The following is a 16,351-nucleotide window of genomic DNA, read 5'->3' on the forward strand; positions in this document are numbered from 1 at the left end:
TCTTCATAAGCTCTGCAGGAACACGGTATACCCAAGAACCAGATCAAAGGCACCATATCTCAAACAAAAGCTAAACTCGCTTCAAACTAGGAGTGAGATATGGACACCAGTTTGAAGCTAAGATCCTTAAACTGAAGTAAGACAGTGAGGGAGCTGTTCTGCTTTGCATATTTTAACACCGCCTAATGGAAGAGCAGGAACAGTGCCAGTTCATTTCACTCAATTCTGTCCTTGATTTAAGTAACGGGAATGTACTTTTAGTCAACAGATCGAGGTGTCTCAGAGTATGTCAGAGCCTTTTGAGCACGAGAAGCCAATCACCTGGTGGTATGGACACAGCCATTTTCCACTACAAGGAGAAGCAAATCCATGGCAAACACAGGCACCTGCCTGCAGGTGTATGCTGCAAGGCCATGTGTGCTGGAAGCCATTGCCTGAACTGCTCAAGCACTTTGCTGAAGCCCATATTAGCTATAACCACTTCCCCTTCCTAGGAACCTGGGAGGTATTATGCATACCTCAGCAAAATTCCTCCTCTCTGCGTATTACAAGCAGAGACACGCAAAATAATTTTAGAAATCTACAGTCTCAAGGTACTAGTTTGATATTATAACGTCTTTACTCCCTTCAGCAGCATCCTCAATCTGAGACCCTTGGTGGCAGACACACAAGGGCTCTCAGGTGTCTAACACTTCTGCAGGCACCTAAACTACTGAAGTTAGGAACTTCAAAGCTTCAGCAGATCAAGCCTTGTGATCACCAACCACTCTCTCAAAAAGTAAAAAGAGTTGAAAGAGACCATAAAAACGAGTCTGGAATGAGCTCCCTGAAAGCTTAAGATGTGAATAGTCTCTGACTTTAAGAGAAAAGAAGAAATTATCAGAACAGGGCCAAAAACAATGAAAGATAAAATAATATACTTCTTTAACAGCACAAGTATGACATAATAATTGAAACCCAAAGATAGATGAGAAAAAAATATTAGGCAATATGCAACTAACCTGTGGAGTTTTACTGACATAAGTTACCGATGACCACAAGCACAACATCAATCAAGCCCAACCTCGCACAAATCGCAGGACTCCCGAAGATGTTTCTTAATTAAGGTGCTAACAAGCCTGATAATGAAACCTGAAGAGTCAGCAGAAACGGGTGTGACACAGACAAAACTCTCAGTAGCAGCTAAACCTACCCCACACGCAGCGCGGAGTGACAAGCTGAAAGAGGCAGCAGTGACTTACAGGTGGAGGGCGCGGATGCTGGAAGCAGCGGGTCCCAGGGAGGGAATGGCGGTCAGCTCGTTGTTGTTCAGTTGCCTGCAACAAACAGCAAGGAATTGTTGAAGCCAGCAGCCTAGGACCAAGCACGCAGGAGCAGGGGACGGCTGCAGCACCCCCATATGCTGCCCGACTCTCCAGGAACACCAACATGCCGGCAGAGGCCTCCATCTCAAGGGGCTTGTCTGGCTCTCTCTGATGGTCCCACCTTACCCTCCCCACCCAACCCTTTAATAAAGGAGAGCCACCATAATTTGTCCTGCAGTATCTCTAAAAAAGTAATGCTTTTCTTCTCCTTCCACCCACTGCCTGAAACGGTGAAGTGCCACCGAGGAAGGCACTGTGCTACAGCCCGAGCTTCCAGTCACCGCTGAGGCAAACCCGAGACAGGAGCCTGTCTGCACCCACAGCATGAGGCAGCCAGGTCCTGTCTGCACCCACAGCATGAGGCAGCCAGGTCCCGCTACCTCAGGACAACGAATTTCATTCCCTCCCGAAGTGGCAGCCCCTACTCGCCCCTCCACGCCAGGCCGGGGCGCAGGGCCCAGCAGGATGCCATGGCGGTGGGGGCCTCAGGCCTCCTCTCCACACCAGGCCAAGCACTGGAAATCCTGAGCCAGCAACACACACACACAAAAACCAGCACTGGGCACAATAATGTCACCAAAAACAGGTGACCTGCCATGGCCAGCCAGCTGGGGAGCACCAGGCAGCCCCCCTCAATTGCAGACTTGGCCGGGTCCCTGCAAGCGCTGGTACAAAAACGTCCTTTTCAATGGCCTAATGTTTGAAGTGTTTTTCTGACTGAAAACAGATCCTTGCCATGTGACCGGCTCTTCCTTGGTTTAAAGAGCCCTTGTTTGTATGGTGAATTAGTCAATTAATTACTGTAACAGTCGCTTGCCCGCCTGCTTGAAAATTACCTAATTTCTCAGCCATCTTGCCCCCCCACCCCCCCACCCTGCATGCTGAAGCAATTAGGGGCGAGTGGGGCCACGCAGGCAGCACGCAGTGGCTGCCCAGGACCGCCAGCAGCTTCTCAGGACCCCCGGCCGCCCCTGACCAGCGATGGCTGCAGGCAGAGCCCCCCAGCCCTCCTGCCACCGCCCACCGCTGAGCTGCTCCCATCATGGAGGGCTCTGTGGTGGCATCTCAAAAAGATCCCAATTTGGGTGCGAGAGGCCAAGCATCCTGTGGCAGGCAGGGGAGCACAGTGCGCTAGCTGTGGGAACAAGTTGGGGCAATCTGAAATTATGGTGGGTTTGGGTTTTGGTGGTTTTTTTTTAATTCTTTCCTTTAAAACTATTTTTGGCAGGTGGGAGGGGACAGCGGTACATCCATCCCAGAACTTCCTTTTGACTCCTCCGAGAGCAGGCAAGAGATTTGATTTCATAAGGAGTTCCAGGCACCGCCGGGATAAAAGCTTTCCTCAGCCTCAGCTCTGCCTCTGACATTATACCTATACCTTAAAATGTAAGGGAAAAAAGCCAGATGTGTTGCCATTTAGCAAGGAGCTCCACTTTGCAACTAAAAGCTCATTGTTGCTTGTATTATATCAGGGTCTAGAGCTTTCAAAGGTACAAAGCAAGCTGGAAAGAGCATTAACAGGCTTATATTTGAGTCATGTTTTCATTAAAATCCAACTGAGCATCTTGTGGAAAGGCATGGGAGAAGAAGGATAATTAGGCCCACCCTCTGCTAGCCTGGGTCAGCTCTGGTTAAGCTCTGACACTGACTGGCATCTAACAACTAGTCAAACCCTCCTCTGACATAAGTGTGATTTTCATATATCAACCCCCTGTCAGGTCAGAAGTGGCTCTGCCACCTCATTTTCGCTCTTGGCTCAAAGGCACCAGTTGCTGATGAAGAAGAGACAGCCAAGCTCCATATTTGCCTGGGATTTCCCTCTCATCTTCCCCTTCACTCACATAACAAAAACCCAAACAAACAAAAAAAAGAAGCAAAAACCTCAAAAGAGAACAGCCAGGCTCAACAAATTTAAGCTTTCAGCCTCCTTTCTCCTCCCCAGCCCTGCTTCCTTTGACAACACAAACTTGCTGCCTCTGGATGCTAAGGCAGAGGAGGAGGGGGGCCTCCCGTATAAAATATTTACGGTCCAGTTGCCAGGCTGGTGTCAAGCTGAAATGGAGCCTGCTCAAAAATAGCACAGCTCTCCAGAGTCTTCAGTGAAAGGCACTTTGGAAAATAAAAGGTGAGTTGTGGGGAGAGGAATTTTAGCACAGTTGCTACTTCTTTGTTACAAATGAGCTTGGAAAACCTGAGAGGCATGCAACCATCACTTTTCATGGATGCCATGATCTGTAAGACCCGAGGAAATGCCAGAAAGGGCTGACCCCACAGCACCACCCTCCATTCCACTCTGTCAACTAAGGTATGAGAACAGGGGTCTGTCATTAGAGGGAGCCACCAAAGGGGATGAGGGAAAGCATAGGTGTCCTGAAGGAAAGTAATGTCCCGTGCCAGCCCCTACCACCTGAGCCTCCATCAGCACAAAGCTAGCTATTTCAGAGCATCTGGGATCACAGGGTTTCATATCACTTTGAGTCAAATTTCATCCCACACAGACTTAAAACTTTTAAGCAAAAAGATTTTCAAACAAAACAAAACAAAAAAATAATCCACAAACAGCTGTCTAAACGCAGGGAAAGGGAAAAGCGTAGGGGAAATAACAGCTATTATGTTATTACAAACTCAGTAAAGTAAAAAACAGAGCATCCAAGATAATCTATGAAGTTTACATCTGTTGGTATGCAGACATTTTCTTTAAATCAAGGGAAAACAAAAGGTCTTCAAAATATATCACACTAATTATTCACATACAGAGACACACACAGAGCTTTGAGCCTCATCTGTAACGCTCAGGAACCACAGGCACTGTGTTTGAAGCATCATGGGAGGTTTCAGGTCTTATCAATGCATCTATTATTTGGGGCAATCTCTTTCCCTGAGGGTGACTTGGTTTGCCCAGCACAGCGCGCACAGCAAAACACTGACTTGCTCTCAAGACATGCCACAGCATGATGCTTATTTCATGAATGTTTGTAAAGTGCTTAAGAAAAAAAACTCAGAAAGGAGATGCTCTGGCAGTACAGATGTGGTTCTCTTTGTGAAATGCAGTTTATTTCAGTGGTCTGTGGTTTAGCTGTTATTCAAAAGCAACCAAGATTGGTAGATAGGGCTTTTAATAGGGCTTCTCCCTCACACTTTCCAGAGCCTGCCTTCCAGGCTTCGCTCCAGACCTCTGCCTCCCTTCCAGTCTCCCGTTTCTAACTGCTCCCTCTCCCTCCTACTCACTCCTCTGCTCTCTCCCTTTTCCCTAACCCTGCCTTTCTGACACGGCAAACAGCTCTTATCTGCACCATTACTTTGCGGGCTGTATTACTTACCTCCCCCGAACCCTGATACCTTTTTTTAGCAGCTGACTGCTCAGTGCAGGGCTCGTCTTGCTCTCGAGGGTGCAGCGCTTTGCACAAGGGAGCTCCCTACCTAAGAGATCAGAAACCGTATGCATTTCCCAGCCTCACGCTCCCTGAAGTCACAAGCCTTCAGGCACTTCCACAAATAAAAGCTATTGCTAAGCCACAATCATGTTAGGATAATTCTAAAGTCTCATGGGATCAGGGCTGCAATTCTCTTCTTTAAGCACAGAGTAATTTAAGGCTTTCCAGAGTTTAAAGAAAAGTTGAGAAAACAGATCCTACAGGCAGCATTTTGCTGATCTGCACCACTTTCTCTCCCCTTCCTGACTGCTCTCTGGGATGATCATGATGAACCGATTCCAGAGCACTGCAGTCACTCCTGATCCATATTCCGCACTTAATCATGACCCCTTGTAAATCCCTACTATTAGTGTAAGCAGGGGAGCCAGAGGCAATCAGGGGAGAGATGCTACATTAATCCCCACGGTCCAATCCTGCAGGCATCAGTCAGGCAGAACTCCTGCTGTAGCAAAAACTTTTGCCTATTTAAGAATCACAGGATCTGACCCCTCCACGAGCCACCCCAGAGCCAACACTTAATGAAAACAGACAGAGGACAAGAGAAAAGGCACAATATACACAGAGCACAGTATTGTTTCTGAAAGGAAATGTTTTTTCAGTTTCCCATGAGGCATCAGTAGCTCTTCAAACAGAGCCCAAACCTCAAGAATGCCAGCGATTCAACATTCAAACGCGAGCTCATTACCTCAACCCACCGCTTGCAATTTTAGTCACTTTCGTTTTTCAAAACCCAAAATCGGAGCTCCGGGAATCACTGCGAATAGCTGACAGGCACAGCTCCTCTGCGAGGGTAACTGCAGAGCGTTTACACAGATCAGGAGCTAGAAAAACTTGCGATTGCCCAAAGAAGGCTTCTTGTACCAGCAAGGGGGGGCCGGCCTGGTACAGCCACTCAGACCTTCACCAGCTCCTTCTCTGCCCCCACCAAAGCAGAAGACACCTCTGCTGTTTTAGCCTCTCCTAAAAATGTCAAACTTCAAGCTTCAAACAGAATTTGTTCTCGTTCCAAAAGGAGCACAAATGTCTGAGAGAGGAGGAGACACAGTTAAGTGCTTTGTTATCCACTACACTACACCTTTGTTTCCTGGGAGATTTGGGTTAGGTTGGCATCAGGTATCACAGTCCAGGCTGCTCTGCCTTGCTTCAGGGTTATCCTTTCAGCAAGGAGCTTTGTGTGTATGTTCAGGTGTGTTAGCTGAACTGCTCCCTCCGAGCGTTGCACAAGACCGAGGGAGGCAAACTCCAATGATTTCCAATAACAGCTTATCTTGTCTTAATTGGGATGTTGTGTTCTGCTCATTGATTACTTTTAACAAAGAAAATACAGCACAGGTACAATATGGAGGGGAAAAAAACCCTCCAAACCAAGTCAGATCTGCTCATTCAAGTCACCTAAAGGAAGTTACTATATACACTATATAATACTAAGGTACTAAAAGAAGGAAACTATACACAATTCCCTTCTGGCCCACAAATTGCCCTGGCAAAATTCAATTTAAAATCTTTGAAAGAATACTTACACTTCCTGCAGGATCGAGAGCCCTTCAAAGGCAGAAGGATCAATCTCCGTCAACTTGTTGTAGCTCAGGTTTCTGTTTAAAAAAAAAAAAAAAAAGTGGGATCAGCATAGTGCAGTTACAGTGCTCAGCAAAATAGTTGTCTTAATTATTTTGCATTGCACTGGGTGGGTGGATATTTTTTTTTTTAACAAGAGCACTTAAACATGGCAGAGCAGCACTTTCCTGCTGAATACATGAGTGAGCGAGTTTAGTTCCGTGATCAAAATGTTATCTAGCTCTCCCCAAGCTTTTTCCTTTTTTGCATTAGTGTGGTTTTAATTTGTCTTTATATTACACAATTACATTTATTATTCTTCTATTGGTTATTCACAACCACAAAACTAATCACAGATGAATAGGATATTTCCTGACAAATTAAAGTCTGAACTAAAACCATCAACAAACCTTCTGCTAAATATTTTATAGCTATATTCACATGGAGCATTTTTGTATCCCAGTGTGTGTCACATACAAAATAGACAGATACAGGTACGTACACTTACTATGTGTAATCATAAAATGTGTTCTACATTTTCTAAGATGATGATATTATGAGTATATCACTAAATGTTTTTTAATCAGCAATTACAGCTTTTAGCCAGTCACGCAGTAGCACACGCTTTGGTCCTCAACAACCCCAACCAACACTTTCCCACCACCCAACAGCCCAAATCTAGATCGTATTATAGCACTTCACGGACGCTGTACTATCCAACAGCAGCCTGGTGGGAGAGCAGACTTCACAGGACACCCTTGTTTGGAAATACAGCCAGAGCTCAATGTGCTTCTGGAAGGAACTCACTGTGAGGATCGCCAGGGACAGCAAACAGACAATATAATGCAAATAAAGTACCGATTCTGAAAACCACAAGCAAGAGCTTTGCCATGCTCTGCTGTAGCAGATGATCAGATGCAACAGCAAAGTCTCCCCTCCAAGATAGGCACTGTCAGCACACCACACTTGACAGGTCAAACCTGCAGCTATGGACTTACCAGGAGAGCACAGATCAATTAAGACCAAGTGCCTAATGATGTGAAAATTAACAAACGGCCTAATTAACATGATGTATGCAGTGCTGGCATGTTCCTGTGAGTGTGTAATCTAAAGAGGGAGGAGGCAAATTGATGGGTGGTAGCAGAAAAGCAACCACAATAACTTGTAAGGAAATTGTAAGGGGGACCTACATTAATTTTATGCTGCTCCACACCCTGCTCTAGGATATTATCCTGGGTAAAATTCAACCCTCCTGTCTCCTCTGCAGGGAGGTTACACCCTCTTACTGCACCTCTGAACATGACCCAAAAGCTTCATGGCCTGATTTTAGATAAGCCCTCAAACATTCAGCTGCTTATTCAAACCACCAAGCCAGTCTGACTAGAAAAGTGGCCAATCTTCCCTGGTTTGTGTATTTTCTTTGTTTTGAAGCTGTGCCCACAGATTCCAAGCAGGTCTGGAGCCCAAGCAGGTAAAGAGGACCTAAGTCACCAAGGCACCTACTGAACTTTTACCCATGCTACGCAACCCAAGAGCTGAGGGACACAAAAAAGGGCAGCTGTCAGAAGACCACAGATGGAGATGTCCTGTTTGAAGTGCTCCTGCTAACCCACTGGACTGGGAGGTAACGTGAAGAGAAATCTAGGTCCACAGCAACCTTACAAATACAAGACTTGAAAAGACTACAAAGCTTACCAACTTTGCATGATTAGCAGGAAACGATAAACACCTCTTTTGAGCTGAGAAGCTGTTATTGATCACCTGCCCTCCTATAATGCATTTATGGGAAGTCCTCAAAGCGTTCCCCTGCATGCAGGAACCATTTGATAGCTCTCATGCACATGCTATTCTCCATCATGTCAGTGCAGCCAGCTCTAGAGACAGGTCCTTACATTTTGCCTAAAACGTTCAAATTTTTTGCCAATACCTGCTGTGAAAGAAGGCTCTACAAATCAACAACACAGGCTGCCTCTTGACTGAATCTAGACCTGAAGCTACACAGAAGTGTACAACCTAACCAAGCATCTAGTTTTAAAATATGCTGTCCTGTAAGCCCCTACTGCCTTTTAAAACACTCAAGAGACCTTTAAATCAATACCAGCCTACAGCAGATATCCATTTCACTATGAACTCAAAGGCATTTATCTAAATAAAAGTCAAACTGCAGTTTAAACTCAGAGTGCATTTGAAAGCCAAGTCCATATTCATAGCACAATTACGAATTAAAGTGCAATTTGCCCACAGATTACATTACTACCTTTTTTTTTGTTTGTTTTTAAACCACACAGCAAGATCAGGTTGGAGCTTGTCCCTGCCTGATGTACAGGCAAAAGAGAAAAGACAACAGGCAACATCCTACAGGCTCAACACAATAAAGATAAACCTGACACAGAAATAGTAGTGACAAACTGTAAGGGGGGGGGGAAATACAACCACGGTCATGACTGTACATGAATCCATATGTTTTCAAGTATTTCTATGCCTTCTATCGCCACAAATCTTTGCGTTTCTTAAGGTGTTTAGCCTCAAAACATTCCTTTGCAATAGGCTAAGAACCTATTTTATGAATCAAGAACTGAGAATCACAGGCACTAAACTGATCGTCCCTACACTTGTCAAAGGGACCAGAGCCCTGGTTTAGCCAGTGCTCAAGCTCTGAGTGATGCTGACATGAACCTCACAAGTTCACAAATGAAAAAACAAAGGTCTTTGTAAATTAAAGGATTTCATGCCCACAGTTCAACATCATCCAAAGTGACTTTCTGATTATTGTTGCTGCCATTCAGGAAGTTTGAACATCAAAGTCATTGCACAAGTAGCTGGCTCTTCACATAGCACAACCGTATTTTGCCTGCTCCAGCAAGAGGAAGACTTCCCAACAGGTGCTGCAGAAATGCAGATGAACTCCACCTTCTTGCATGCCAAAGTCTTCAGTCCTCCCCATGCTACCCACTCCAACCACCAACTACCCTCACCAACCATACAATACATTGTTCAAAAATCGGTGAGGAAATGAAAGCTAGAAAGAGAGTCAGTGCAAAATAAACAGGAGACCTGAAATTAAACAGATACACAAAAATAAACAATTTACTCAATTTTTGAGACTAGCTGTATTTTAACTTAGATTAAAACACTCAAGAATTTCTAGCCTGAAGCATTCATTAGCAATCAAAGGATGTATTCCCAGAACGCAGATCCCCTCACTAGACAGTATTTGGCATGCTAGTCACAGCATTCAAACAGGAGAAAGAATTAACGTGCTCCAATAGATAGATCATTGGGACTGGGAGACAGGAAACCTCCGTCTATTCCTGACTCTCAGTCTCCTGCTGGGGTGACCGGGTCATGTCACATCACCTCTTCAGAGCTTTTGTTTCCACCGCCACCCTTTGTCTGTCTTGTCTATTTAGACTGTAAATAAAATTGAGGTAGGTATTGTCTCGGTTTGCCCAATGCTGATGAAGTGAGGCCTCAATCTTGGTTGGGCTCCAGCAATGCAAATAAAGAAGGGAACTCAAAAATTGAGGTCATGGGTGCAACATGATGCTTCCCCACCGCCAAGTACAGGTCCCGCATATATGGCAGTGCATGCTGCAGGGGCTCTAACGTCCCCATCAGCTCGGCCTCTCCAAGCTGAGCAGCCCAGCAATGCAGGCTGGTTGGAGATGCCAAGCGTGGGGGTACAGCTGTCCCATCGCTGAAAACTGTCGTGTTTCTGCTCTCCCATACAACAGAACACGTTCCTTCTCAAGGAGCCCCTTAGTCTGACATCATGCAGTAGTGCAACAGATCACTGAGCAAACGTTTCTGCCATCAGTATTTTAAAATGTCTTCTTCGAAGAAAAAAAAAAAAAAAAAAAAAAAAAGAGTCCTCAAACCGCAAAGCCAACACAACTGTCCTTTCCCAAATGAGCACGCCCCCAACCCATCCAAGCTATCTCAGGTGCTGGGCACCTCTTCAAAGTAGCAGTTTATAAAGCATCACCTTTTATTTTTATAATAATAATAAAATAATAAAAGTGTTTTATGCCAGTCCCAAGAGACCATGTCTTTGGTGTGCGGGGTCTGCCCATCTTCTAGCAGTTGCACCTAAGCAGGGTTAGCTGAGCCCAAGTGAGGGCATACCCACACGGAAAGCAGGCTGCCCCATGTCCCACCTGCTCCTCTCATGGGTACATGTTTCTACTGAATTACTCATGGGAGGGTATTCTGATGCCTCCAAAGCAACTGTGGAAAGAAAACGCAAGTCAGACAACCAACACAAATCCTGGACAAGGGCCTGGGCTGTAAGTTCAGGGAAGCATTCTACCAAGGTCAGAAGCTTCCACAGACAGCAGAGAATACACAATTGAGCCACCAACTTGAGTAGCCCCTAACGTTCAGATTGTTCTTCCCCCTGTTGAACAGAAGCTGACCTGAAGTTCATGGGGGTTTTTATTAAACTTTATTTCAAATTAGTAGCATGAGAAGTGCTCTGCACATTATTTATACATTACATACTTCAAGTCTTCCTTGTATTGGCTAACCCAACAACGTAGGGATTTTCCCCTCCTGTCACTCTAAGGTGCCCATGATCAGGAACCGAGAGCCTGTTAAATCAATACGGGAAGGGCCCTGTTCTGTCTATTCATCCATTCCAGTCTCTAACAAGAAGGCAGTGTTTGCCTTCAGTTAGCATTGTGAAAATGGCACTGTGGATCACTGAACACTGCAGAGCCTGAAAGGAAAGCCTTGTTGAATAACCAGGTACATAGCCTGCCTTGAAACCACCTCCTGAAAGTAATAATGCTGTCACATAAAGCGTCCTGCTTGCCAGTGAGGAGGTATCAATCAGCTCTCTGAACCATGAAACACCAATCCTGCCTCCCTGGGCAAGGTGCGGGGTAGACCGGGAGTTCATGTGGAAGTTTTGGCTCTGCTTTGGGAACCTAACCAGTGAAGAGAAAAGCCACCTCTCTTTTTAAAGACAGAGGTGTCTGGCTGGCTCGCCAGACAAAGGAAGACATACGTGGCTCCTGGTCTCTGCTCACCATGATGATGGCTGAATTCTGTTCAGAGAGCTGAAGGTTTCCAACCCTTACATCAAAGCCATTTATCTGTCAGTGCAGAAGATTATGTCAAAAGCGCTTCTGCACCTTTTGATTACAGGCATTGGAGAAAAGGAGGATGGCTCGAAGTTCTGCCACTGCCAACTGTGGCTTTCATTAAACACTTTGTCAACCATTGTCATAACACAACTTTTCATTGCTCCTGCACAAAAGGGAGCCGAGGGCCCAGAACAATCAAGCCCTGCAACAGAAATTCCTCTGGCTAATCTGTCGAAAGATAGCTGCCTAGTCCACAGCTTACTGAATAGGCACCATCCTCTTCCCACATGTTTGTAGATGGCTTTACAGCGCTGGAATGGAGGCCCCATGCACACTTGATTGGGTATGAAAAGCATGGCTGCAGCTGAATTAGCTTGGGGACGGGGGCCAGGGGAACAAGAGAGGGAATGCATTGCCCATGCTAAAAGTATACAGCTGTGCGGGGAAGAAAGCACACTCGAGTTTCTCTTTTGAACAAGCTCGTGAGCTCCCTGGGAGATGGCAGAGTCCCTGTAAGCAGTGACATGCGAGGCTTAACACTGAAGCACAAAGCCATCGACTAGACTGCAAAGATTCAGGTGGTTGTATGGACCATAAGGACAGAAAGAAGCAGCTTTAGTCCATTTTCGGTTCTTGCATGCAGGGCAAGTCCAAAATCTGCTCCCATGAGGCAAAGGCAGCCAAACAGCTACTGCTGCTGGTGCCAACTACCCACAGCTGCGCTGCGCGGCAACACCTTCCCTTAAATGGGATTTTTTTTTTCAGTTTCCCCTAAAAAAAATGGCCACTAAATGGAGTTGCAAAAGCCACCACAGCGATGAGAGTAGAAGGAGCTTTCACATACTAGATATGAAGTCCTTAATTACCTTCTGGAGGATTTCTTGCAGATTCCTTTGAAGTGGTTGACTCACTGCCAGAAGCCAAAGCCTGGACTTGGGGAAATCACTCACCCAACCCACCACAACCATTCCTGGGTTTTCCCTTGAATCTGCCTCCTAAACTGATAGAAAACCACAGATTCTTATGCCCCTCAGCCCCCTCATCGCTCTCACCTCTGTTCCACTGCTCCTGAACTCAGCGTAACCTGCCTACGGTCAGGAGGGACAAAGAACAGAAATAGATTTTTGCTGAAGGATGCACTGAAGGGCTCCACACCCATGCAACGCCTTGTGCTTCAGCCAGCCTCAAGCATGAGCTCCCACGCTGCTGAGCAATACCTGGACTGACTGGGACTCTGGGATGCTCACGTTTCTGGGGCACCCATGGCCGCAACAAGCCAAGCCCCTCATGGTTTCTTTTACTGCTTACCCCGGCGAGCTCTGCCTGTCTGTGCAAAGCATCCAGCTTACAAGAGAAGGGACACCTCTGGGGTGCAGAAACGTCCCCTCATCAGCAAGAGTGACCTCCTAAAAGGAGGTAACAGCAACAAAACACAGGGCACCAGAGAGGTGAATGTCCCAGCTTGCTGCTCTAAAGTGCTTTGGAGAGAGGAAGGGCCCTTTGCAGGACACGGGAAGGACAAGCAACACCCACACGGGTGAAGCTGTGCCCCATCACTGAGAGGTCCTGTTAGTGGCTAAGCAAATGTGCTCACTCAGGCTTTACTTATGCCCTAGCTCAAATTAGCAGCAGCAGCATCATATTAGCTTGGGTTAACAGCCTGCTCATATAAGGGGCTTTATGTGCAGAAGGGAGTCAACTTAAGGGCAACCCTCAAGCCATAATATGAGCTAATTTGACAGTGAAGACAAACTTTGAGAGGTCATCCAGACACCAAGAAAACTGCACCATGAATCACTCTCAGTCATGACCAACAATACTGTCTAAAGGAAATTCCTGTAGCATGATCACCAAAGAGTCAATTCCAGCAGATGCATGCAGTCATTAACGCAAAGAATACTAATTAAAACCACATCACTGAGAAACATTGTGCCGGACTACAATTTAATTTAGTACGTGGTTGATACGGTTCAAGGGATTAGGGAATTATCTTCAAGTAACTTCCAGGGACACATCTCCAGCAACAGCCTTCCATGCTCCACCACTCCGAGCTCACAATTGTTTGCGCTCACAAGCGCGCAGAGACCACACATCTGGCACGTACAGACGCCTGCGTGTACAAGCCTGGTAAGTGACCACCAGAGCCAGTCTGCTCGCACGAGGCTGCAAACATAAATGTCTCCATCACTGCCAGCTCTGCGGCTCCAGCAGGCAGCCCCGCTCTCGGTGCCTGAGGAAGGACAGAGAAGCCCTTAGCAGGAGTGCTGGGTAACTCTAGCTGCTGCTGGGGCTTCTACATCTCCTACAAGGAACACTTACAGGCTTATTTGTCTCTTTAAAAAGGGCAGTATCAGGTTATTTTAGACCCTGCTCAGTTTACGTGAATGTGTTTTGACAAAACCTAGGATCCCATCTCCTCCTATTTTAATAACCTTAGCAAAACTAAAGCGGAGATCCTTTCTGCCCTTTTTTTATTATTTTGCTTGGAAGACTATCTCTTCAAAACACCCCAAATGTTTAATTTTTTTTTTTTTTAAAAAAAAAGGAAGATCAGCTTCAACTTAATCTACACAACCATACACATATGCAAGTACATCACAACATATGTGCAAAGCACTTGGCTAACTCAGGTGCTTACGGATCTCTTGCTATGCCCCTGCAGCATCAGGAAGGACACAAGGATACTCATTTCACCAGGGCTTGATCCTGGTCTACTCAATAAGAGTTTTCTCAGTATTTCAACTGCTTCATGCTCCAAAAAAAGTAAAGTGAGATTTTAAGAAGTGAAGTAATTTGAAAATCATCCAATGGCCTCAATGGCAGAGGGAGGACTATGAGCCCTTGTCTCTGCAGCGTGCCCCACCGGCCCCAGCAGCACTCGTGGCTGGGGACACATACAGCCTTTCCTGGCACCCAGTAAGGACCTGAACCAACAGAAAATGGCAGGACAAAGCAAGCATGAATGATAAGGTATTCAACAACACTTTCTCCGCTTCTGAAAAAAATACTAGCAGCACATACACTGCCCACAGTTACTGAGGCTACAAACCCTCCCCATTAGGACTGCATGTTCCTCTGCTCCTAGCAAGACAGCCCAGTCAAAGGTGGTATTGTATGCAGGAACAGGGGATGCTGCAAGGGTTAGAGCAGGCAGCATTTAATCACGCTAATTTTTCACTTTATTTGCTGCTTCTACTAAGCTGCACTGCCTGAAGGAGACCAATCTTCTCCAAAGCACACTGAGCCATCAGCTACAAGGATTGCCTCAAAGCAAAAACACGTTTCAAAGGGGCCATGGACACCTAAATAAAAATAACTGTATTTAATTTAATATAAAGCAATCCTGGTTTGCCACCTGTGACAGGTAAGAAGTTGGAAGGAAAAGCAGGATGTGGAAGGTTTTTTTAACCCACAAATACAACTCCATCCTCCACCTGCCCAAACACCCATAGGGTTTGTTCTGGGTTTATTGTTTTAACTGAAGTGCTATCTACTGTCATGAGAAAAAACATACCCTAAACCCAAAAGGCTGCACAACGTTTGCTCCACTGTGTAAGAGCAAACTCACCTTTTTCTAATTTGATGGCAAATTTCTTTCTCAGCCATTTTGCCTCCACAAAGTAAAGTACACCGTGTCTTAAACTGCTGAAGCAAGGGCTGGAGTCCTAGCTCAAACAAAACAAGTCATGAAACATATTGCTCCTGCGTCCATCACCACTGCGTTTCTCCAGTAAATCAATAAAGGCCATGACTTCTCTACTAACATTTTCAATTAAGGTTCCCTACTGTGTATTCAACATACTAAACCGATTTATTGAGGATTAACGACTATATAGTTTACTATATGTGTCTACCTTAGAACAACTGCTAAGCCTCCATTAACTGATAACAAGAGCTACATTGATAGATCAGCATTAAGTGCTATTTACAGTTTCAAAAACTGCTACTTCTGCAAAGCAAATATTTTCATCTGAAAGTTGCACAATTTTTCACAAGTACTTACAGCAAGCAGATAAACCATGTTAAACCTTTGGCTTTTTGAGATGCTCGGAAAGACCCACAGCAATACGTTCAACTGCTGGCAACCTAACCCTCCCGCCACGTGATTTTGCAACATCCAGCTGTAGGTTACAAGTCGAGTGTACATGGAAAAGAGAGATAATTCAGGAGCTCCCTGAACACTGTTCAGAAGTTTCCACAATTAAAGAAAACATTCGAGGTCAACAATCATCCAATAATATCCAATAACCCATATTTTAGATATGTTTTCTCCCACAACACAGAACTGTAGTGTGCTGTGCTCCCTGAGGATACAAGTGGTTTCAGTCATGTCCGCAAGCATTTCTGGTAAGCTCGGTGCGTAACTAGCAGAGAAGACAGTTTTCCACTGCTCTAACACCACAGTTTATCAGAAATACCCATTCTGTAAATACGCCACCAGGCACAGCTCCCGCGGTGCCGCTGAGCAGCAGCACCATACACTGCACACCGGGAAGGGAGAGCGCCAAATCCCAATGCCGAAGCTCTGGCACACCTCTGCAGGGCACAGCACCGCCCAGCCGCATCAGAGCAGAGCCCGGTCAATCATTAATGGTGAGGAGAGGGCAGGCAGCCCGCTCCCATGGTGTTTGCTCGGCGCTTCATTCTCTCGCAGTGGTCCTTATTAATAGTTAATCAGGAAGGCCCGATCCCCCCCCTCCAAAAAAACACACTCGCTTGGAAGTGGCACAAAGGAGTATTTGTGCACTGGTTAAAACTAGTCAGGCAAACTGCTGGAGCAGGGGGGAATTCTTAGAAAAACTGTGCAAGTTTTTCCTGCAACTCAGGCATGGGGGCTCACCAGCTTGCTCTTGATTCTCCTGCACTCGGTGCTGCTTTTTAACACCGCAGAGAGGGGCTGCATCACCTCCTG

The 16,351-nt window shown here is 45.9% G+C and overlaps 1 protein-coding gene across 1 annotated transcript in view; it reads right to left on the minus strand.

Annotated features, from left to right (window-relative positions):
• The window catches only part of LRIG1 (leucine rich repeats and immunoglobulin like domains 1), a 94,132-nt gene that overhangs the window by 51,141 nt on the left and 26,640 nt on the right, over positions 1 to 16,351 (minus strand). The window contains exons 2-3 of the mRNA XM_055706881.1: positions 6,319 to 6,390; positions 1,242 to 1,316 (exon numbers count right to left, since the gene is read on the minus strand). Of these exons, the coding sequence (XP_055562856.1) occupies positions 1,242 to 1,316; positions 6,319 to 6,390 (147 nt within the window). The remainder of the gene's footprint in view (positions 1 to 1,241; positions 1,317 to 6,318; positions 6,391 to 16,351) is intronic.

The sequence above is a fragment of the Falco cherrug genome, chromosome 4 (genome assembly GCF_023634085.1).
Source record: "Falco cherrug isolate bFalChe1 chromosome 4, bFalChe1.pri, whole genome shotgun sequence".
NCBI lineage: Eukaryota > Metazoa > Chordata > Aves > Falconiformes > Falconidae > Falco > Falco cherrug.